General features: G+C 45.0%; 2 protein-coding genes across 9 annotated transcripts in view; one reads left to right on the forward strand and one right to left on the reverse strand.

The window, feature by feature from the left end:
* LOC139786491 (uncharacterized) overlaps positions 1 to 19,236 on the forward strand; it is a 44,887-nt gene extending 25,651 nt beyond the window's left edge. For 5 of the 8 annotated variants that reach the window (XM_071725644.1, XM_071725655.1, XM_071725667.1 and 2 more), the window contains 10 exons: positions 8,329 to 8,677; positions 12,268 to 12,636; positions 12,733 to 12,945; positions 13,013 to 13,468; positions 13,638 to 14,073; positions 14,408 to 16,339; positions 16,799 to 16,993; positions 17,186 to 17,359; positions 17,474 to 17,856; positions 18,034 to 19,236. In XM_071725644.1, coding sequence (XP_071581745.1) covers positions 8,329 to 8,677; positions 12,268 to 12,636; positions 12,733 to 12,945; positions 13,013 to 13,468; positions 13,638 to 14,073; positions 14,408 to 16,339; positions 16,799 to 16,993; positions 17,186 to 17,359; positions 17,474 to 17,856; positions 18,034 to 18,123 — 4,597 coding nt within the window. In that variant the 3' untranslated portion in view covers positions 18,124 to 19,236. Of the gene's footprint in view, positions 1 to 8,328; positions 8,678 to 11,412; positions 11,677 to 11,734; positions 12,048 to 12,267; positions 12,637 to 12,732; positions 12,946 to 13,012; positions 13,469 to 13,637; positions 14,074 to 14,407; positions 16,340 to 16,798; positions 16,994 to 17,185; positions 17,360 to 17,473; positions 17,857 to 18,033 lie in introns of those variants that run through there. The other 3 variants (XM_071725674.1, XM_071725687.1, XM_071725679.1) reach the window with 3 other exon arrangements.
* A 142-nt stretch (positions 19,237 to 19,378) lies between these two features.
* Hdac3 (histone deacetylase 3) lies at positions 19,379 to 21,501 on the reverse strand. The gene is made up of 2 exons (XM_071725767.1): positions 21,178 to 21,501; positions 19,379 to 21,099 (listed from the first exon to the last, which is right to left on the reverse strand). The coding sequence occupies exon 2, from the start codon at positions 21,086 to 21,088 to the stop codon at positions 19,787 to 19,789; it is 1,302 nt and encodes a 433-aa protein (XP_071581868.1). The 5' UTR covers positions 21,089 to 21,099; positions 21,178 to 21,501; the 3' UTR covers positions 19,379 to 19,786.
* Between the last annotated feature and the right edge of the window lie 520 nt (positions 21,502 to 22,021).

Here is a 22,021-nt window from a genome sequence, read left to right on the forward strand (position 1 = left end):
CGACCCACATACCCAGTGAATCAAAAGTCAATGGGCGGCGCGACGCGCGCCGGTGCCGGTGCCGGTGCCGGTGCGTGGTGCGTTCGCCGCAATTTACGCCGGTCTCGCGTAAAACCGCGAGAGAAGACACGCGCACGTCGGTCGCGGATGAACTTGCCGTGCCGGAGAGTCGCGCGGGTAACCGGATTCTGGCGAAAGCGGTCCTGATGGGAGCGCGGTGCACCAGGCAGAAACTCACTTTTCAACGTAATACGTTGCGATCATCAATTGCGATGTCAGGATTATTACGATGGTTCAAATGCCAACTACATTCATTTCGTCGAAAGCATCAAGACTACTTTCAAAAGATTATTTTGAAATTAATTTTGAAAGTATCTAAATTTATGTTGAAGAATCGAAAGTAAAGAATAGCAGTTTAATTTTAGATTTTTCTTAACAATTATATCAGCTTGGACGTAAATATTATTACAAAATAATTATATATATTAAATAGCTAGATTTTTTATTTTCTCTCTTATAACTTTGTTTCTTCAATATAATATTGGACAACTTGATCTGTCGAGCATTGAATTTGTACAATAACAAAATATTTTTACGTTATATATCGTAAGAAATCATCGCTGAAGAGCTAAGAAACCCGTCAGACTCGACTCGTAACAATCCATTGGAAAATCTGAAAAATGAGAACGCTGGGACAGAATTATAGTGCCATGCGTAATGATTTTACAAGAAGGCTCTATTCCAAAGTCCATCGACATCCTGCGATCCCAGTGGCGTCTGCGCCCGATTTAACGACGTGGTAAGAGCGAAGGAACATACAATCGTGATGTATCGAGCGTTTAAACGCTGTCCCTTGGTCCGCGAGGCGGACGGGATCCGCTCGACAGAGCGGCCACTGTGCGCCGAGCGATTAAGCGGCCTCCGTCGCGCGGAGGAAACGAGTGGCTCTAAACGAAAGGGTCTCCGAAGAAGGGCAGGAGCCAATTGACTTCTCTCGCGTCCGAGAGAGAGAGAGAGAGAGATAGATAGATAGATTAAATTTATTATGCCCAAGAAAAACTATAGGGCAAATATTAACAATACAAAAAGAAAGCAAAATGTGCATGCTCTCTCTTACACAAATCGGTTAAGTGTAGAGCACAACCAGTAGCTTATTATAACAGTATACGCTGTAAAAGGACTAGAACTAACGCAACTTAAAAATAGGAACAACGTAAGTAGAATAAAACTAAAACTAATACTAAGAATAATAAGACGCTGCACAACTTACAAGCCGATAACAGGGAAAAGAGAGAGAGAGAGAGAGAGAGAGAGAGAGAGAGAGAGAGAGAGGGAGAGAGAGAGGGAGAGAGAGGGAGAGAGAGAGGGGAACGATGAGACGAGCACGCGAGTGACGTCGTTCGCTCTCGAAAGAAATGCCGGATCTTATCGCGACGCTTCCATCCGGGTGTCGTCCTCGCCGATCATCGTGAACTCCTGGAGGTGCAGGACGGTTCGGAAGATCACCGCGAATCTCACAAAGGGATATTCTCTGATAAAAATCTGATAAAAATCAGAGCGAGAAAAATAACCAAAAATGTACAGCTCGAGGAACCGTATCATGTTCACGAGCACGACATACGTGTGTGATATACGACTGTTATAATATCTTGTAATATTTGTTTGCGCATATGGCTGTGCCGAGAACATTTGCCGAGCAATAAATATGACGCTATTTCTCTTTTTCTCGCTCTTGTATCGCCGTTTTTTCCCGTTTCTTGAGAGAGATTTCGTCCCTCTTGTCACCAGGCAGTTTTTTCTTTTTCTTATAGGCATCTAGTTTCGTGGAGAAGTTCCATTCCTACGTAGTCTGCGACGCGCATCTCCGCCGTTGCTTTCTCTCTCGATTATGACAATTGCATAATTCTAATGCGCGATTCGAAGACATTTATCTCTCTCCAACTAGAAACACCTTTATGGACAGAGTGACGTCAGCGGTCGATACTTTTCTCGAACAGCCGGCTTGTATCCTACACCTTGCGATAAGGAATATCTACTTATGTCTCGTTCGAGCGAGATAAAGGGTATATATGAGCGAGCCCGAGGCCGTTCGACAAAACGGAGTCGGTTTCTTTTTCTCTTTCAAGCGTTCGCCTCACACCTCTGATAACGCTTGAAAATGGAGTAGAATTTCATTTCATTCCAGAATTTTTTATTCATCGAAACAACGCGATGCTGTAATAACAACAATGATTTTGCAAATAAAAGTACTGGGATGATAAATCAATCGTAATTGAAATAAGAAACAACGGAGATACGAAATATCGCAAGGCGCCGTCTTATAAATATAACTGAACGCACTTTTTTACGGTCATAACATTTAATTTTATCTTTTCGACAACGAGGAAAGAATAAATTTCGAACTCCAAGTAGTAAATTTACCATCCATAATTTTCTCTCTTCGCGGAATATTCTTGCCGGGAAGTTAAATACATTTTAAATTGAATTGCTAGTGGAGAATCAGAGATACTGATTGTGAATCTAAAGCACGTTTAAATTAGCGACGCGCGCGATTTCGTATGCAAATGTGTTTGCTCTCAGGTGAGGCGACGTAATTCGCGAGAGACGCGACAAACACTTTTATCTCGGACTGCGATTGCGATGTATAATTTCCAGATGAGGCTATGCTCATCGAATTCGACGACGACGGCACACGTATCGTCTGCGCGCTCTGCATGAAAATTTAAATCGTATCGCAGCCTTCGGCTCCGGTATGCGCGCTAATAACTGCTTACGCATCACCGTGATACGATATCGAAATATTAATGGCCGGATGAATAACGATTAATAAACAGATCCGTGAATTTCGAGGCGCAGAGACAAGTTTTTTCTTTCTTGAAGGCCTGAATTGACGTCCGCACGAATCGGCGCGATTCCGATTATAAATTCGTTGGTATCTGCCGAACATAAAGTTTAACGTAAAATCGTCCAGTCAATTTTTATTCCGAATAACTTACTCCTCTCAATAAAACTATATAATATAATCTGTCATTCTTCATTTGCAGTCTTAATTTAAACGATTAATTATTTTTACATATTATGTATTAATATTATGTATTTTTAGTAGATCTCTTTTAAGCCAAGGTAGGCCAGAATGCAAGATTGCAATATATAATATGCAAGAAGATTCGAGTTATTCATGTAAATCTAAACTACAATCAAGTCTCACACACACGCGTGCATAGATCTTCCAGTTATATTCGTCTCTACGGAGATAATCCAGTGGAAATTTATATTCTGCTTTTAATGACCGAATATAATATGCTTCATTCTAACGGGCGCAAATTTCTATCGGCATTCATCGTAACGGAATCTCATCGAACGGTCCGTGAATGCCGCACGAGGGCACAGTGCCGTCTCTGTTCCGCGTTATCTCATCGATCGCGCGATCAGACAGAGCTTCACGGCTCGATCACTTCGTCTTCTGGACGTTGCCGTCGCGCGAGGACTCATCACGTCTCGCCACGTGCACGAAAATCGACACCGCACTGATTCGCACAAAGAGCAACCGTTGTTGTTTATTTCGTCCGCTTGGTCACTTGGGATCGGGATCGACAGTCGAGCCATTGGACAATATAGAGCTGCGATACAAAAGCATATCCATACCGTTTTGAGAGACAAAATAATTCATGAAAGTGTGAGATATAAGCTAGGAAATGAGATCTTAGCTTGAAATTAAATGAATAATTTTAATTCACACGTTCGTTGCGTGTACGCATTTATATCTGAGAAGTACAACATTATTATGACATAACTGTATATTTTCCTGAACAGCCGTTCACACTTCCTTTCTTCTCTTCGTGATACGGCTCGGATTTCTACTCCTTGCGCAGTATTCTTACTTTTCCTCGTTCTCAATGCGAGATATTCTTGCAGAGAGCGAAATCTAAGATCGTGCCGAAGCGATTATGCGGGAAATCTGGAGTATATACTGCAGCCCCGCACATTTTTACTCGTGCAGGCCATTAAAACGGCTCATATACCCGCTGACGAGGAGAGCTCGTCGAGGGACCGTCGTCGAGGAGTGTCGTATTTCCGTCGGCCGGAAAAACGCATACATACCGGTTTGCCCCGGGCGGAGGTTCGGCGCGCGTGCAAATACAACCGTACCCAGCCCCCCCCCCCCCCCGGCATGTGCCCCTGCGGGATATGGGGCTCCCGTATCCCGTATCGCGGACGAATGATTTTACCGCACACGCGATGCATTCGTCTTCCTTTCAATTCCATTTCTCTTCGTCGAGCTGCGTCAAACTTTTATTATTGAAACACCTTTGTTCGAAATTTCTTTAAAATAAATTTGTCAAATAAAAGAATCTAGATTCTTCTCGAAATCATGTTAGCTCTGTCATAATACTCCCACACAATATTCCCGCATTAGTGAATCGTTGTAACGATTTAATGTTCTCCATTACATTCTCATAATTGTGTCTACTACGAAGAGGGAATTCTGATATAAACTTAGATTCACGTTTCCGCTGCGTGTCCAAAGCTAACTCCGATTTCTAATTTCTTATATTTACCGTTCTGATAAATTTCGGGAATTTATGGCCCCGTAGAACCGGCACCGGCACACTAATAGTCACGTCGTAAACGGTATCATGAATGCCTTTACGACTGACGCATCGATAATAACTAAACACGGCCGATAGCAATATCTGCCTGTCATTCGACCATCTAGCGAGCGGCGAACAGTTAGGTTTGACGTTTCGAGCATTCCATTCTGCTCCTCCGGCGAGCTCGCACTCAGCGATAAAAACTTCTTTGTTTTTATCGCTGTCCTCGTCTAGAGTACAGTTACGAGTACTCGTCGAGATGATCAAACAACATTGTCTACGTGCATGCAGCTATACAAGTGTATAAAGCGCACGTAGATTTCAGACATTTGACTTTAGCGTGATTTTGAAAGACATGCACGAGTGATCAAATCGAGATAGCGCTGCATCTAGGCACGGCTGCAAATAATGAAGAACGTAGCCGCGGAATGACAAGAAGAGATTTATCTACCTCGCGTCTCGTATTGCGAAGGCGAAGGAGACCTTTCGGCCACCGGGTACATACCATATGTCGACCGTATGAGAAAACTGGTCGACCGGTGAGACGTCTGCGGATTCCGTGTGGCCTCCTTAAGCAGCTCCTCCGCTTCTCTCTGCCCTTCCCTTCCCTTCCCCGATCGTGCCATCCTCGACGGCGATGAGGCGCGTACCCGTTCCCAAGAGCTCGACGGCTGTCTCTCTCGTCCCACCAGCCCATCCGAACAATTATCTCTGTCTCTCTCTCTCTCTCTTCCACTCTCCTGTCTCTCTCTCTCTGATCGAAAATCGACGCGATTCCGAGTGATCGGAGCGCGTCAAAGGGCAATCGGCCGTGTAGCAGCCGATCGAAGATTGCTAATCCGCGATTACTGCGATCGACTCTTACCTCCAACCCTTTCCTCATGTTATATGCGTATACACAACGCATCTTAGATTCTGCTCTCTGCACAGAATTTAATTTAACGAATCCGCTATCAACATTTCGCAAATTGCATCCAATTTAGACGTTGGTCTTCTTAGATCATGTTTCGTTCAATGCGCAGCCCTTAAATTTTAAAAATTAAGTTGATAGGATAGTCAGTGATAGGTATTGAATTTTCAGAGGCTCGTGCTCTCTGAGTAGAGAAAAGAGTTTGTTCAGTGTTCGAGAAAGGATGTCTGTTCGTCAAAATTAATCTACATTGTTGAATATAATAAGAACGCGCAAATTAGTACATTTACGTTTCAAAGATTCGCGTGTAATTTAATTCGAGGTACTATCCAGCGGTATTAAATTTGATCGTCGCGCATCCCACGTGGCATCTATACTCTCTCGGTCTGGACAAGAAGCCTATTCCGCGAGTGGCCCGCAATTACGCTCTTCAAAAGGCGACGCATGGATCACGAGGGAATTCGCGACGATCGAGGAGAATTCCTCAATGGCCGACGAATGCGGCGGTCCAAGTACGAGACCTCTGGCTGCATTTACAACTCGTTGGCCCTTCGTACAGTGAGTCCGGCGAGGCGGCCGCCTAAGAAAAGCCTTGGTCGGCCGGCAGCGGAAAGGAGAGAAGAGGGATGGAGCAGAATATTATGGGAGGGGAACGATTGTCGGGCTCGTGTATTCAGTACTCGATGCACCGTCGCGCGGTATGCGTCGTCGCTGGTGCCCCACGACCGGTTAAATCGAATTCTCGTCCAAGTTCCTCGACGTCCGGGATATCGTCGGGACGTGTTCCCCGGGAATCATCCACCTGGACAAAAATATTAACGGGGAAACGGGTATCTGACCGGGGATCGACGACGACTCCCCTTCGCTTCGCTGAATTCCGATCGTTCTTGAGGACCGTCTCGTCGACCGTCCTTGGGGATCCTTGAGAGGTCCGCGCCTCCGCAAGGACATTCGGCCGTCCTTCCGCGGCGTGCACGGCGAAACGTCTCGCGGTCGTTGGCCGAATCCGAGAGCAACAAGTGGTCGCGCCACGCGACGAGACTGACGTCTCGTTCGGTTACTCCGGAGTCGCCTCCGTTCCACCCGACGACGGGGCACTTCCCCGAAAGAGAAAAGGAGGAGGAAGCGGCGAGGACTCTCTCGACGGCGATCGAGGAAGAAAGTGGCTCGAGGCCGCTCGCTTCCACGCAACGAATCTTGGAATTCCTCGGCGAAGTGCGCGCCACACGATGCGGCGATCGTCTGTCCGTGTCGTGTAACACGTCGCCGTCGCCGATCGGCGCGTCCTGAAACGGAAGGATAACGAGAGAAAGCCGGCTCCTGGGCCAAGCCGTGCCAAGATCGCCGCGGTGCTGAGACGCGCGATGATGCTGCTCGGTGAAATTGGCGGAGCGACGATTCTTGCGCGACACGCGCACTGGCGGCTGAACGCGTCGCGAGACACGCACCTGGACGCGTCCCCGAGGGATCGGAGTCGCGCGATAAACGTAGGAATCTGATTAGCGTGTGTGGCTGATGCTCGTCGCGTGAACCGAGTTACCCGGAGAGACTGGCGAGAATAAAAAGTTTTTCTATCTACACGTTCGGCTGTCCATGGATTTGGTCGCAGATCTGATGACTTTTGAGGGAACGACTGAGTGATCAGTTGAGGATCCTGTTGAAAGTGTATCGGTCTTTAAACGCGGTCGAGGAACTCTTATTGCGAATTTTGGGATCGTCCTTCAGAGAAACTAATTATACACACATAAGTTATCTGTCTTTATCTAAATTGATGACGGCTCACTCTCGAGCGTGTCGAGATTGAAGTGCTACGATTTTGGGAGGTGTTTCCGATCAGAAACAATTCCCCTCGAAGTGACGCTAATCGCGTGGATGTGGATTAAATGATCCCTGATTAGGATCGATAAGAGTTCTAAGTAGATTATCGGAGTGCATTCTGAATTCGAAGGAATCTCGTGAAGTTGGGATCGTCCTTCAGAGAAACTAATTATACAAACATAAGTTATCTGTCTTTATCTAGATTGATGACGGATCACTCTCGAGCGTGTCGAGATTGAAGTGCCCCGATTTTGCGATCAGAAGCAATTCGCCCCTCAAAGCGACACTAATCACGTGGATATGGATTAAGTGATTTCCGATTAGGATCGACAATAAGAGTTCTAAGTAGACTATCGGAGTGCATTTTGAATTCGAAGGAATCTCGTTGCGAAGTGCTGATCTAAATCTTCTGTTTTTTTTTTAACGTAATGTGACGTAAATGCAATCGGAAAGCTATATATTGATTTAAAGAACATTTTTAAAAGGAACTGACATCTCCGGCGGCACACGTGCGACCACCGTCCACCGAAAACGCCTCCGTTTAGTCGTCTCGACGCATCGCGTCCTTCCGCGGGAATCCAATCGAGAGACAGAAACTGCTATCAAACGCCCCCGCGCTCGCGATAGTCGCCGGCAACTCGTATCCGTGACCTAGCGATGATTACGTTCGTTACATCGTAATCGGAGGAGACGCGACAGGATGACGGTCGTGCCGACCCGCTCGCTCCTCTCCTCGTCCGAGTCCTGGAAACGCTCGCTAACGGGAACGACGATGTCATCGTTCGTTGACGGCGAGGGTCGGTCCAGGTCGTAAGCGCTCCTTCTCGTCGACGAGACTCAAGTCGAAAAAGAAAATCATCTCGTTTTGCGCTGTTTCCCCCCCCCCCTCTCTCTCTCTCTCGGACTCTCCTCGAAGTTTTCTTCTCGTGCCACGAGAAACTGGATCGTCTGAATTAGCGCGGTGACCAATCGAGTGACCATGATGAAGTTCAAATCGCTGTTTCGCAGAGGACAGCCTAGCCAGCAGCAGCAGCAACAGCAGCAGCAATCGGCGCAGCAGCAGCAGCAACCAGCGCCGCTGCGCCAGGTGCCAAGCGCCTCCTCGCTGGAGGCGAAGAGCGACGTCTCGCCGACCGGGAACAACTGGGCCGGCTCCCTGGGCAGCAAGGAGCCGGCCAGACCCAAGGTGACGACGACGTCGAAGGGCCCCGCTGCCAAGGCCTCCAAGATGCAAGAGCTGGAACGCGAGGTCGAGGCTCTGCGTAAGGATCGCGCGCGTCTCGAGGCGAACTTGCGCGACGCGACGTCCGATATTCAGAATCTGCGCGAGCTGCATGCCGAGCTGGCCACCTTCAAGGTAAGCGTCCGAAAAACCCAGCATTGAATCGACAAATAATTTCTGACTATTCAGGAGAGCGATTGTTATACATATATATCTGTACCTTAGAGGTAAAGAATCGTATCTCTCCATTATTATGAATTCAGAGAAAACAAGGTTTAAAGTTTTAAATAGGGAAATGATATGTTTTTTTTAGGTATAAAATAAAAGTATAGCAACTTGATTTATTAAGGTTTTAATAAAGTAATTTAACTGACATGTTTAATGGTACAACTGTCAATAACACGCTCTGATTTAAAAATTAGGCACCATAAAAATTTTCAATACGACTTTTTTTTAAACATTGTACCTTAAGAATTAGTAATAATAGACATAAGACGCTTTACTATTACACAATTTCAGCTTCTGTTATACTGAAAAATGTATTAACTCCATTTTGACAAAAGCTGGAGATACGTTTCTTTACTTCTAAAATACATATGTGTGTGTTCGATATTTACAAAATATTGAAAGCGTGACGATTATTCATAGAAGTCATATCTATAGCCACTCACTGGTTCATTCCCTGCTTATTTACGATTTCTCTATATACATTTACACTTGCATTTTCATTATTTGTATAATATCATGGTTTGTTCTCGATGCTAAAAAGGATGTACTTTTTAAAAAATGTATTTGCTATAGGTGTATCCTAATATATTCTTAATTGCCTTTATTATTCCTTTCGACATGCTTTTGAATTGTCTTTCATTAAAATTAAAAATAATTGTTTTTCAAGCATTATTATTCTTACGCAACGTAATTGGCGATATAGGCGCAAATAATTTTATTTTGTTCTCGTGTCTCTGTCTCATCTCCAAGATTTCACACCTAAGATAGTCAACGGTAGCTTAAATTCGTCCCGATGGCGAAAGGGTTCGAAAGAAGTTCTTTCTTTATCAGAAGCAAAAGAGTGATATAAATAAACGTGTTGCCACACGAACACCTTCACACAATCCGATATTATTCTGTAATAATATCTCGCGCTCGTCCTTCTCCTCGTTTCGCACTGCCCGACCGAAAGTACCGAAACCAACTTTAGCGCGCTATTTTGGATATGCGGTTACCTTGTTATGCAGAGAGGCAGAATCTTTTATTGCTTATTTTATAGAATCAATATGCATAGAGCTCTGACTTTAAATATAGAAATTTTGAGTACTTCTGATATATCTCTCTATTAAAATTCGATCATGCGTAATAATTTTCTTTCTATTTATAATGTTAATTGATCTTTCCGAATAATTTGCTAGAATTAAATCGACAAACCGACGTAATTGTTCTTATAAAATTCAAAATCTGTTAATTCAGCTGCGATTTACTCGAGGGAAAATATCCTCTCCGCCGCAGTTCAGACGTAACATATCATCGATACTCCATTTCTGTCGGCTGAAAAATAATAACGTGCGGAATGTAAGGCGCATTTATTAGCTAGCGATTGCGACGCAAAATGCGCTCGATGAATGAATTATGCCGCGCCGCACTGTCGCTCTGATTCATCTATACCAGTTGACGTCTCTCGCATTAATTCCTCCCCTTCCCCCTTCGCAAGTGTGCGCCGTACCTGGCGTGCTCCTTGCACACGTGCATACCTGCGCCGTTCCCTCCCTCCTCTCGCGGCTTTTTTCTTTCACGTCCCGTACAAGGAAGGCGACGTAAGGCACGGTCGAGGACGACTGGGCGGCTGTAAAAATATCCGCTTTGCATCTAAATTACGCTTAAATAGATCGATCCAGTAAAAAACACTGCCGCTCCTCTTCTCTCAGTTAAATCGCCGGTGTTCCGGCGCTACGGGGTGTTTCAAAAATTTACGTAATCGGTGCAACAGATTTGTACCTCGATCAATTCGGAGTCGATGCCCCCTCGAAGTTTAATCCAATTATTCTTTCAATTTTTCAACATCCGATGTCAATCATTTCGACATTTAAGTTCCAAATTATGAATTTTTATTGAGAAAATCGCGCTTTACTCGTCTCCCTCTCTGTCTCTCCCTCTCTCTCTAATTATTATATGTAATTATTATACTTAAATTATATTCAATTTGAATCATTCTTATAGGAGTTATAGGTTGCCACTGCTCCTACTCGATATGTCGTTAATTTAACTAAACCAAGGAGTTAAAATGGAGTTAAAATAATATTGTTTTGTGTTAAAATAATACATTTACACACAATTACTTAATTTAAAATAACAAAATGTTATTTAACTCAAGGTATTGGTTTAAATTTCATTCTTTAATATTCAGCAGTGTATTTTTTTTCAGATATCGACTCTAAAAAGTTTCTCGAAGAATCCCTCGCCAAGATATCTTCGGCCCGGAACACTGCGCGAAAACAATCCCATTGTGTTCTCTCGGGTTCCTTTTACCTGCAAAATCTTCACATTTTTCCGCAGTCGTCACGCTTGTTTCAGCCCGACCGCGCGAACGCATAAAAATCCGCAGCTATTCTCGAAGAATACTCTACATTCTACAAAGCTATTTCGCAGGGTGTGCGGTGCACCCTCCGTGTCATTAGCCCCTCCCCAATAATAATCGTTGCTGGGACGATTGTGGAACCCCCCTTTCCGTTACGCAATCGAATTCAATTTTCGACGCTGCGAGATGGAAAATTCGCGAGTCGACAAATCGCGTTTCTCTCATCGCCGCGAACAGCCGGGATCAGCGGGGGGATCATTTTCGGCCGGCCGTGGCGCGGCGCGGCGCGGCGTCGGGATCTGAACTCGGCGGAAATTATACCGGTTTCAGTCCCGGAGCTCGTGTAACCGACGTAACCGTTAGAACATTAGAGAGAGAAAGACGGAGAGCAGTGGAGGGGACGAGAGAGAGAGAGAGAGAGAGAGAAAGGGCACGAAGAGTCGTTTTTGCGTGCTCGAAAACGGAGCCAGAGGGCGTAGAGCGCGGCGGGGTTGTTTACGCAGGAAGAGAGCCGGGGAGGCCGAGCGGATCCGATATGAAGAAGCGTTGCTTCTCGTCGCCCACGGTAAACCCCCTCGCCCGTCCTGAGGTAGAACCGCGGGAGCCCCGTTCCCCCTCCCCGTCGCGATCGCCGTCGTGTGAACGTCGCGGAGTTCCGTCCTACCGGCGTTGAACCGTCTTCGCGTCGCATGTCGTTTGCACTCTAACCTCGAATCCGGATTGGCTCCGTGTCGCATCCCCCCTCGGCCCCCCCCGTCGTCGGTGCGTTATTTACGCGGCGTCGTTCCTCGTGCGCCTCTGTGTTTTTCCTCGAAACGGGGGGGACGAGGGACGAGGGACGCGAATGTTATGATCGCGAACTGTCACGATTGTTTTCCCACGCTTTTTCCGAGCCCCTCTTCTCGGAGTGTCTCGTGCGAGGATATTGTAGTCCCTGTATGCAAAAAGATCACGATACAGATATAGCTGTTAAACGTCGATTTACAGTCGTAATTAAGTAATTGGAGATGTTCTTTCGGTGTAGATACTGTGTTAGAACCACATTTTCCTTGAAATATTGCATTCTTACCTTGAAACTGCTCCATTCTATCGATTTCACGTTGATTAAGTTGAGTCGTTGATTAACGGTGTTTGTATTTGTTGCTTTGACATATAGGAGCAGCATCATCTGGAGCTAGAGCGTCTTACTGAGGAGAACGAAGCTCTTCGCACTCGTCTCAGGGACGTGGCGCACTCTCCGCTGTCAGATTCGGAGAAACAGCAGCTGCTGTTAGATGCCTCGAGGCTCCACAACTCCGCGCCAGCCTCCATCGCCATTCCTCAGGACGATGGTTCTGCACACAATACCAGCACACCTCAGGAAGGAGCTCAGTGCACCACTCCAGACTGGGACAAGCACTCCTCCAGCTCGATGTCCGAGGTTTCGGTTGCGTGCTTGCAGGACAGGATCTTGCAAATGGAGGAAACGCATTATTCCACAAACGAAGAATTACAGGCTACCATTCAAGAATTAAGTGACTTACAGGTACGATTCTATCTTGTTAATATTGAAAAAAAAAACCAAAAACATTGTACGGAAATGAGAATACAAGTTTTTAACTAATTAATGCCAATCACACAGGCACAACTGACCGAATTACAAGCGGATAACGAAAGGCTAACGGAGGAGAAAGGAGTTCTTTTGGAGTCACTGTGTCGTCAAACAGAGAAGCTAGAAGACTCTCGTTCCAAGGTTGACACTTTGCAGGGACTACTTTTAAGGGAGGAACAGCCACAGGAAGCATCTAAAGGTTACAATACAGAAAGGGAACAGAAGCTTGTAGACCTCCTGAAAGTGAGTGCACTAAATTTATATGTGTAAACAGGAAATGGACGATTGCTGATTATTCGTATGGTTATAGAGTGCGCAAGAGGAACGAGAGACTCTACTTCAAAAGCAGGAGGAGTTGACGAGTGAACTGAAGAGTCTGAGAGCGACTGCTGACGCTAGTGCGGCAGAGACTGAACGCTTGACGAAATGCGTCGAGTTACTGGAGGCGTCGGTGGACGCAGCAAACGTCGAACGAAAGCAGTTGGACATGGAATTGGCGGAAGCGAGGCAGGAGGGCGCGAATCGCAGTATAGAGATCAGTAGATTGGCGACTTTGTTGGAGAACGCGCGGGCGAAGATCGAGGAGTTGGAGCAATCGAGGCAGCTGGAGAACAAGAGCGAGGCGGACGAACTGCTAGATGCGGCCAGAAGGGAGAAGGACACACTCGAGACGCAGGCAGCAGCATTGCAGGAACAGTTGGCGCGCTCACATTGCGACCACGATCGATTGAGGGATCAATACTCGCAGCTTCAGGAAGAATATAAAGTACGTTTGTTTTGTATGTGTAGAAAAGACACAAACTTGAAATTTTTCAAGCAATTTTGATCGAGAAAGCGACTAGTTTTCCTTAAAACTGTGAAAATGTAGATGTAAACTTTTTCGTTCGTATAAATAATCAATCAAGGAGATAACTTTTATGCAAATAAAATTTCAGGTGGCTCGAAATAATGCGAAATCCGCTATAGACGACCTAGAATACAGGCTGAATCAGTTGAAGGATGAGCGACTGTCTGTGAGCACGGAACTGCAGCTCGTCCGAGATTCCTTGGCGGAATTACAGACGCAATGTCAACGGCACCTGGAGGATAAGCGGGAGCTGAAAGCTGCATTGAGCGAGGCGCAACGAAGAGAACGCGAAGCGCAAACGCGTCAGTACGAGTTGGAGCGCGCGTTGGCCGACGAGCGTAAGCTGAGACAGGAGGAGAGCGCGGAGTGGGAGCAGTTCCAAACGGATTTGCTGATGACCGTGCGAGTTGCCAACGACTTCAAGACCGAGGCTCAAAGCGAGTTGGAACGCGTTGTAATGGAGAACAAGGCGCAGAGAGATAAGCTGAGAGCGCTGGAGGCACAACTCGATAAACTTAACAAAGGTAAACAAACGGAAACGGTCGACTTCTCTTAAAACAGAAACGGTTATGTGATAGTATATTGTGATACGTGACGAACGTCCAGGATCGTGAAGATTTAATAATAACACGGTAAAAAAATTATATATGGTATACTAACACATAATACTCTCTATGCAAAAGAAAACATACGAGGAATTTAGTAAATATTGTCGGAAAAAGGGATATTTCTCAATAAAACGAAATTTACCGCGAACATTAATTTTGTTAAATTTATTTCACATATATAGCTATTTTGTTAATAAGTTTTATTAATTTTATAATTGTTCCTTTTTTCCTCAATCGGACTGCGTACTAGATAGCACTGTAGTGAGTTGCAAGACACTCGATGTCACTAGCGGGAATAAAGAGAAAATGGCGAGTGTTTTACTAAAGCGTGGTCGAATGATTCTAAAAAAGCGTTACGACGCGAGAAAGCACGCGTTACGAAATGGCTTGGTCAAAGCAACGATGAGCGGCTGGGACTCACATAAAGCGAGGCTTCAGGATGTCAATACCGCGAATCAAGACGAACCCGATTTGCCGAATGATAATCTGGCTACCAACACAACTGGCGCACCAACACTCAAGGAAGCTATCAAATTGGAGGACAAATTGATTTCCGGCGAGGAGATTGAATTCTGTCCTGCGTATCGCATCGACAGCCGGAATACTGAATGCGCCACGGATGATGCAGTTGAGCGTTTAGCGAGTGAGAATTCGAGACAATCAAAAGCCTCGAGGAGCGATACGTCAAAGTTCTACTTGAACAATTTTGAACTGGATAAGGCTCCTCACAATCCATCTGATAAATCTCTAATAATTGCGGAAGATTATCCGAAACTGTACATTACCGTTACGGGCACGTCCGATAAAGACGCGATGGCCAAGAGTGCCTTATTAAAAAGTATTCGCAGTATTCAAAACGCCAACGGAGATTCGTACGGCATTAACATTTCGAACAGTCGATTCTTCGTGCCGAAGGATTACATATTTTCCGGTGTGGAAAGCGCGATGAACGACCTGAAATTCGAGGTCGATCCGGAAATGGGGAAACTGTTGCAGAGAAGTTACAGCAGTCCGCAAGTCAACAGGAGTTCGCCTACTCTAGCCATCATGGACGCTGGTCCGTCGTCTTTAGATAATACAACTGCGGAAACTTTGACTGTGCCGAGCGACGCGATAAAACAACGGGCAGATTCAGACGTCAGGAGTGCAAAAGCGCTTTCAGATTCAGCCGTGTGTTTAAAATCAAAAGAAAGCGAGAAAAATGAGCAAAGGCAAAGGCTGTTTTTGAAAAAACGTGAATCAAAACCGAGCTGCGAGATAATTGACTCGAAACCAAAAAGGACCGCAGAATCACAAATTAGAATTCATGCTAAATCATTAGATGAATTTGATAATTGTCGTCATATACATGAAAACGAAGAAAAATCACAGGAAATGAGATATGAATCTTCTCTGGTAAAAGCGTCTCGCTTAAAAGACGAAGCAACAGAACGAGAAACATGCAATAATCAGTTATGGACAGCGAAACACGTGATCATCGATGATGATCAAATTACGACGAAACCTCAGTGTTTCGATGCTATGCCAGAGGATAGAAAAGTTTTTGATATGCTCGAGGAATCGAAAATACCAAGCTCGCTCAATGAAAATATCGAAATAAAGTCTCCGAAATCTATGAATACAAATACTGAACGTGAGAAAATAAAGAGTTCTCATGATATATTAAGTGCTCCTCTAATGAGACGGAAATCGTATCCGTTGTTAACGCCCTCGGAAATCGCGTATAAATCAAAATTTCTCACATCGATTCCAATTGTTTCATCGGACACGCCGGGAAGAACTTCGAGTGTTGATTCGGAGAAAGAAACGGAGATCTCGGAACCATTAAAGTATTCCGTTAACGAAGAAAAAGAAACCGGATCTTCAGCGTTTAGCGAACAGTTACAAGAAGCAAAGTGCTCGAGTTCGAGCGAGACTAATCGATTGAATCGCATAAGATTCCTGCAAGGTAGCACACAGGCAAACGAGAACAATTCTCAGATCGAGAAAGCGACTCCTTCCGAAAGTAAGCTTCGCGGAACGAGCGAGGAAGTGTCGCAAAGTAATACGGACTTGGAGTCGGATCTACCCCCACCGATGGGACGGACGTCATCCTTAAGAGAAAAGTTTGAGACGATCGTAGAGGACGTGGAATTGAGGACGCTGCCGGGACGGCGCCCGCAAATAAGCGAGTCTTGCGACCGTAAGTCGCTCTCTTAAATGTGGGAACCGCTTGCATCGCAAAAATTCGGCCTGTTGTCCGTCCCGGCTCCCCGATTTAGGCGAAGAATGCAAAATGCGTATCTTCGCATCGCTAGCACCTACATTGTGCCGCTCGTGTTGTCCCTGGTTGACTGTCACCCGGCTTTCTTTGTGTTTCTCGATCTCTCGGTATCTTTACACGCTATGATATACTCGCTTATTTATCTATCTTTATGTTTCTATCATGAAATCATCATTTTGTCCCTACTGAATTAATCCGTACGCGAGCGTGCCATTTTCCATCCGTGAAGTGAGGAGACTTTCGTCCAAGTATATTAATTACCGATTATCTGTGCTTTATTTTACGTACGAACTTATGGCTTATTGCTTTTATTATTTGTTCGCGGAATTATTTGTACATGGCAATTCGCTGAGTATAATGTGTACTTAAATCTTTCAGCTAATCAAAAAGTGATACAACAACCACCTACGAGGCCAGCCAGCACACCGACGGAGACTCAACAATCCGTGCTGACGAGCGTGCAACAGGAGATTGCTGCTCGTAGGAAGGCGAACATTTCGCGTCAGGACTCGAGGCTTTCTGTTAAGTGTCTGATCGAGAGCATTGAAAATGCCACGAAACAAGCTAAAGCTGGTAAGTGACCATAATACAATTTCAGATACATTAACAATTATCAATATACATTGTCCGCGATGGTATTTACTTGAAATTGCGATATAAAATAATAGATAAAAAAATATTTCGTTTTATGATATATATTTCATTTTATTCATATATTTCAGAAACAAAAAGAAGTTAAAAGAACCGATTTGTCTTATGTTTTAGGTCCTGGAAGCCGAAGCAGCTCTACGTCGTCTTTAAATTCGATTGGAACTACGGATATTATGTCTTTGAAGGCTCCCCTCAGAGACCAACAGCAAATCAACAATTTAATCTGCACGGCGAATTCGACAAATAACAATAAAACACAATCTACAATCACAAAGAAACCGGTATCAGGTAATTATTAGTAAAACGCTCGTACGATAAAAAAAAATAATCGTATGAAAATTTACTATGCATTTTGGCACGGGGATTCTTCGTACTTAATCGTGCGCTTTTGTTATTACACAGAAACAAAATCAACGCCTGTGGTTTTGAGTCCGGGTGAGTTGTTGGATTCAGCCGCTTTGAACGCCAAGGCGATCGACTTCGTGCGTCGAAACAGCGTCACCGATCTGTCGGAGCGCAAAGATCCTCTGTGTGGCTTAGTCAAGAACGGCGGATCCAAGCGTAACGCCTTGCTCAAGTGGTGTCAAAATAAAACGATAGGCTACCGGAATATCGATATAACTAACTTTAGCAGTTCCTGGAACGATGGCTTAGCGTTATGCGCGATTCTGCACTCCTATTTGCCGCGAAAGGTACCGTACGACACGTTGACGCCAGTTGAAAAGCGGCGGAACTTCTCGATCGCCTTCTCTGCTGCCGAGAGTGTTGGCATACCAACTACTTTGGTAAATTGACTAATAAATTATCTCTGAATAACTATAAGTGTACATGAGCACGAAGTATGATAACTCATTAAAATAATTTATAATAAGCCGAAAGTTTAATCGCGTAATTGTATATCTAATTGTTACGAATATAGTCTCTTGTGAGATTAAGAATAACGTAAATCAATCTTTCCACAGAACATCGGTGAAATGTGTCAACTCGAACGACCCGACTGGCAACAAGTCATGACGTACGTGACTAGCATTTACAAGCACTTCGAAACATAACTGATCACTATTCCATTTGCATTGCCTGTGCTCAGACGGCACGTGCTACTGTTGAATGCGCTCGGCATTGCGAGACGAGCGAGAAAGACCAACAGCATCTAGTCAAGCAATTTTATGTTGAAAAGAAGAAAGCTATGCAGCAAGAAAGATTCCGAAGATTTATCGAAGATCGCTGGATCAGCACTGCCTACTAATTATATCCTCTTGTACGCGTTGTATATAGTTTCGAATCGGAGGACGTATGAACCGCTGGAGTATATGCAGAGTTCGATGGAAGACCAAAACACCAAATGGAATTGCCGTTACTATGAGACTGAAAACTTTATATATTATATATGCATATATATGTACACGTACATACGCATATGTGGCGTGTGCGCTTTGTAGGACACGAGCGAACTCGAGAATTTTTCGTACGTCGAATGAAAAAAAAAAGGAGCCGTATAACTGTGTAAGCAGCTCCGTGAGCAGCTTTCTGCAAACGAAAATGAGCCGCGTATAACCGCGCGCGGTGTTCCTCAAAGAACGAAGCCCAGCGTTACGCATTCGCGAAGAGTACACACGCATTGCCTCTGCATCGTAGTCTTTTGCACTGTTCTTGCAAAGAGTAAATCGGAAATCGAGTATTTGCGTTCCTCTCGTACCGAATATTTTTGTACGTGTATTATTTTTCGAGAGACTTTTTGTAGAGTTTACAAAATACGAATGTACAGAACGAAGCGCCTTAATTTAAGAGATCTAATTTATTGCAATTAGTCGCATTTAGTGCTCTTACCAAGCGGAGAGGTCCGTCCCCTCCCCCACCCCACATTATTCCCGAGAGAATCTTTTTGTGTTTCTACTCTAGTTAAGGAAAGAAAAAGAGCTCTAAAAGGAACAATTATGTCGTGCGAAGATTAAGTTCTCTGTGATATAGCAAGATAGCTCCGAGACAGAGATACAGACGTTATCGTTATTACTATTACTACTATTACACTATTATTCGCTATTAATATCGTCCTCATCGTCGTTGTACCATTGTAGACAATACGGATATTGCTGTCTGATGTAAAACAATAAACTTGCCTAATGGATATTTAAGATCTAGATATCCTGAGTAAGCGTATCGCACGATATCGGATTTCTTTTCTCAATAAAGAAATAGTTTCCTCTCTCAATAGCAATTTGAGATAAACGAATTCTCCATTATCTAAAAATATAGCAATATTAGATAAACGAATTCATCGTTATCTAAAATATAGATGTATTTCACACATTTATCCAAAGTCTGCAAGATTTATTTGAGTAAAATATGCTTGTTTCGTCATCAATATAAAGGAATCGGTCTGTATTGTTTACATATTTACACTTTTGCATTGTAAAAAAAGCTTAAAAAGTATGCACTGCATCAAATAGACCTCGTTCATCTTGCTTCATACATCACTAGCTTTGAAAGTTTAATCATTAAATTTAGTAATTGCACAATAGCGTCTATTGTCCTGGGACATCAGTCATAGAAAGCGATAATCTCAGTATGTTTTACGGCAGTTTCCGTGTTGCCGGTAAATCAAAAGTGATTGAATTCCAGTCGCGTACAATTGGCTGGAGTCTGCTGGCTCTATGTGAAGGACCGCGCGCGATCCTAAACATTTTCACGCTCTCGTAAACTGTATTACTGTCTTTATCACGAATCGCCCACGTCCATCTTATCCTGATCTTTGTCACCAGCGTAATACTCGTTCGCCGGCTCGACGATCTTGTCCGTGTCCTGTGGATTCTGCCGGGAGTCTGGATCCGGTTCCGGCTGCCGCTCCTCTTCAGGTGGCAACGCGTCGCACGGGACGTCCTGCATCTGTACGCTCGGCGAGTGCTGAATCATTTTGAGATTATCGCACACGTGTCTCGTAATTGCCTCTAAATACTGCTTGCTGTTGGCGTTGTCCTGTCTGGTGACGACCTCGGGATGTAGGGTGAAGTCGGGTGCGAAGTACTCCAAGTACTCGGTATACGGTAACTCGTTGCTAATCTGCTCGTCCACGAGCAGAGACGTTTCGTAAGTCCAGCACCTAGCGACGTTCCGCAATGTGTAACCGCCACCGCCGACAGTCAGCAACGGTACGTTCAGATCCCTCACGAATTTCACGCACTCGCCATGGCCCTTCGTGCTGAGGCTGAAGCAACCGAGTCGGTCGTTCGCGAGGGAATCGGCACCGCATTGAAGGACTATCGCCGTCGGCTGGAAGAACTCCATTACGTGAGATATGACGGGCTTGAAGACCTGAATGTACGACGTGTCGTCAATCCCTTCCTTCAGCGGCACGTTGACGGAATAGTAACGGCCGCTCTCGGCACCGATCTCGTACATGTCGCCGGTGCCGGGGAAGAAGTAATTGCCGTACTTGTGAAACGACACGGTCATTACGCGGTCGGTCAGGTAGAAGGCCTCCTGCACGCCGTCCCCGTGATGCACGTCGATGTCGATGTACAACACCCGAGCGCGGTATTTGAGCAATTCCAGTATAGCGATGACGATGTCGTTGATATAACAGAAGCCGGACGCCTCGAATTTCTTGGCGTGATGCAGACCGCCGCTCCAGTTGACGGCGATGTCGCAGCAGTTGTTGTTGAGCTTGGTGGCGCCGTCCAACGAAGCGCCGGTGTACATGGAGCAGAAGTCGAAGAGGCCGTCGAACACGGGACAGTCGTCTCCCACATTGAAGTGGCTCAGGTACTTGGTGTAGCCCTGCAGGTTCTGCGGCGTGACGCGCTGCAGGAATTCCACGTAGTCCTCCGAGTGGAAGCGGCACATGTCGTGGGTGCTGGCGCGATACGGCCGGTAGATCTGCATCTTCCGCTGGAGGCCGTAGTTCAGCACGAGGCTGTGAATGACGGAGAGCCGGTGCGGCTTCATGGGGTGACCCGGGCCGTAGTGGAAGTTACCCACCTCCGGGTTGTAGAAGTACGCCACCTTCTTGTTGTAGCTCATGTCGAGGTTATCTGCGCGACGACAGGTTTATGAGCGTCACCGTGAGGACAGACGGGTTCACCTCCGTCGATGAAAACGCAGATACGCACCTCATATTCCTCCCCCGGGACGAAATTTCAACGACCTGGCCCCCGGCGATCCCGGAATCTTGCCGTCGCCGCCGTGGCGTCGGATCGGGGAGGTTAGGGCAACTGAGAAAAGAGATAAACTTTAACTTGGCTTCAATTTCAAATTACCCGAGCCCGTCAACGAGTCGCGGAATCCTGTGTTCGACTCTCGCCGTCGAGCTTCTCGGCGTCCGGAAATAACCAGAAACCAATCCACCGCGGCTGAGAGATCAACAGAAATATTTATCTCGCGACGCGACACAGCTGAAACGAGACGCCCGATGGCCCGATGTCGCCGTCGCATTCGGCTCGAATCGGTCTTTTCCGTGCGGACTCGTGTCGCATACCGACAGGTGCAAAATTTGATTGATTGAAAAATGAGAATGGACACGCTCGCGTCAGTGAAATCTTCTTTTAGGTGAAAACTAGCATTTCTACGTGCACAAGATATTGTATTTTATATTACGTAGCTACATTGATTTATATTATTATCGTACTTTGGCTATATTTTTAGATCTATTTAGGTACATTAATTTTAAAATCAAGGGACATTATTATTACGAGATGTGTGATTAAAAATGAACAAATTAAATTATAATTTGTAATAAAAATAACAACAATTGCTAATCTTATTTGTACTTGCTGGATTACTGTCTTTTTATTTATCAATCACGATAAATTAAAAATATACAGAATATAAGGTTATAGAAGAAAATATAAGAACAAAAACGGTAATAAGAAAATAAAAAATAAATTCATATTATGCTTTTATCATTTACGTATTGAATCGTGCAAAAATACGCAATAAAAATTATGAATTATCAGA

This window comes from Temnothorax nylanderi, unplaced genomic scaffold, assembly GCF_030848795.1.
Source record: "Temnothorax nylanderi isolate EJ_2023f unplaced genomic scaffold, tnyl_v1.0 TNYL_tig0009_pilon, whole genome shotgun sequence".
Lineage (NCBI taxonomy): Eukaryota > Metazoa > Arthropoda > Insecta > Hymenoptera > Formicidae > Temnothorax > Temnothorax nylanderi.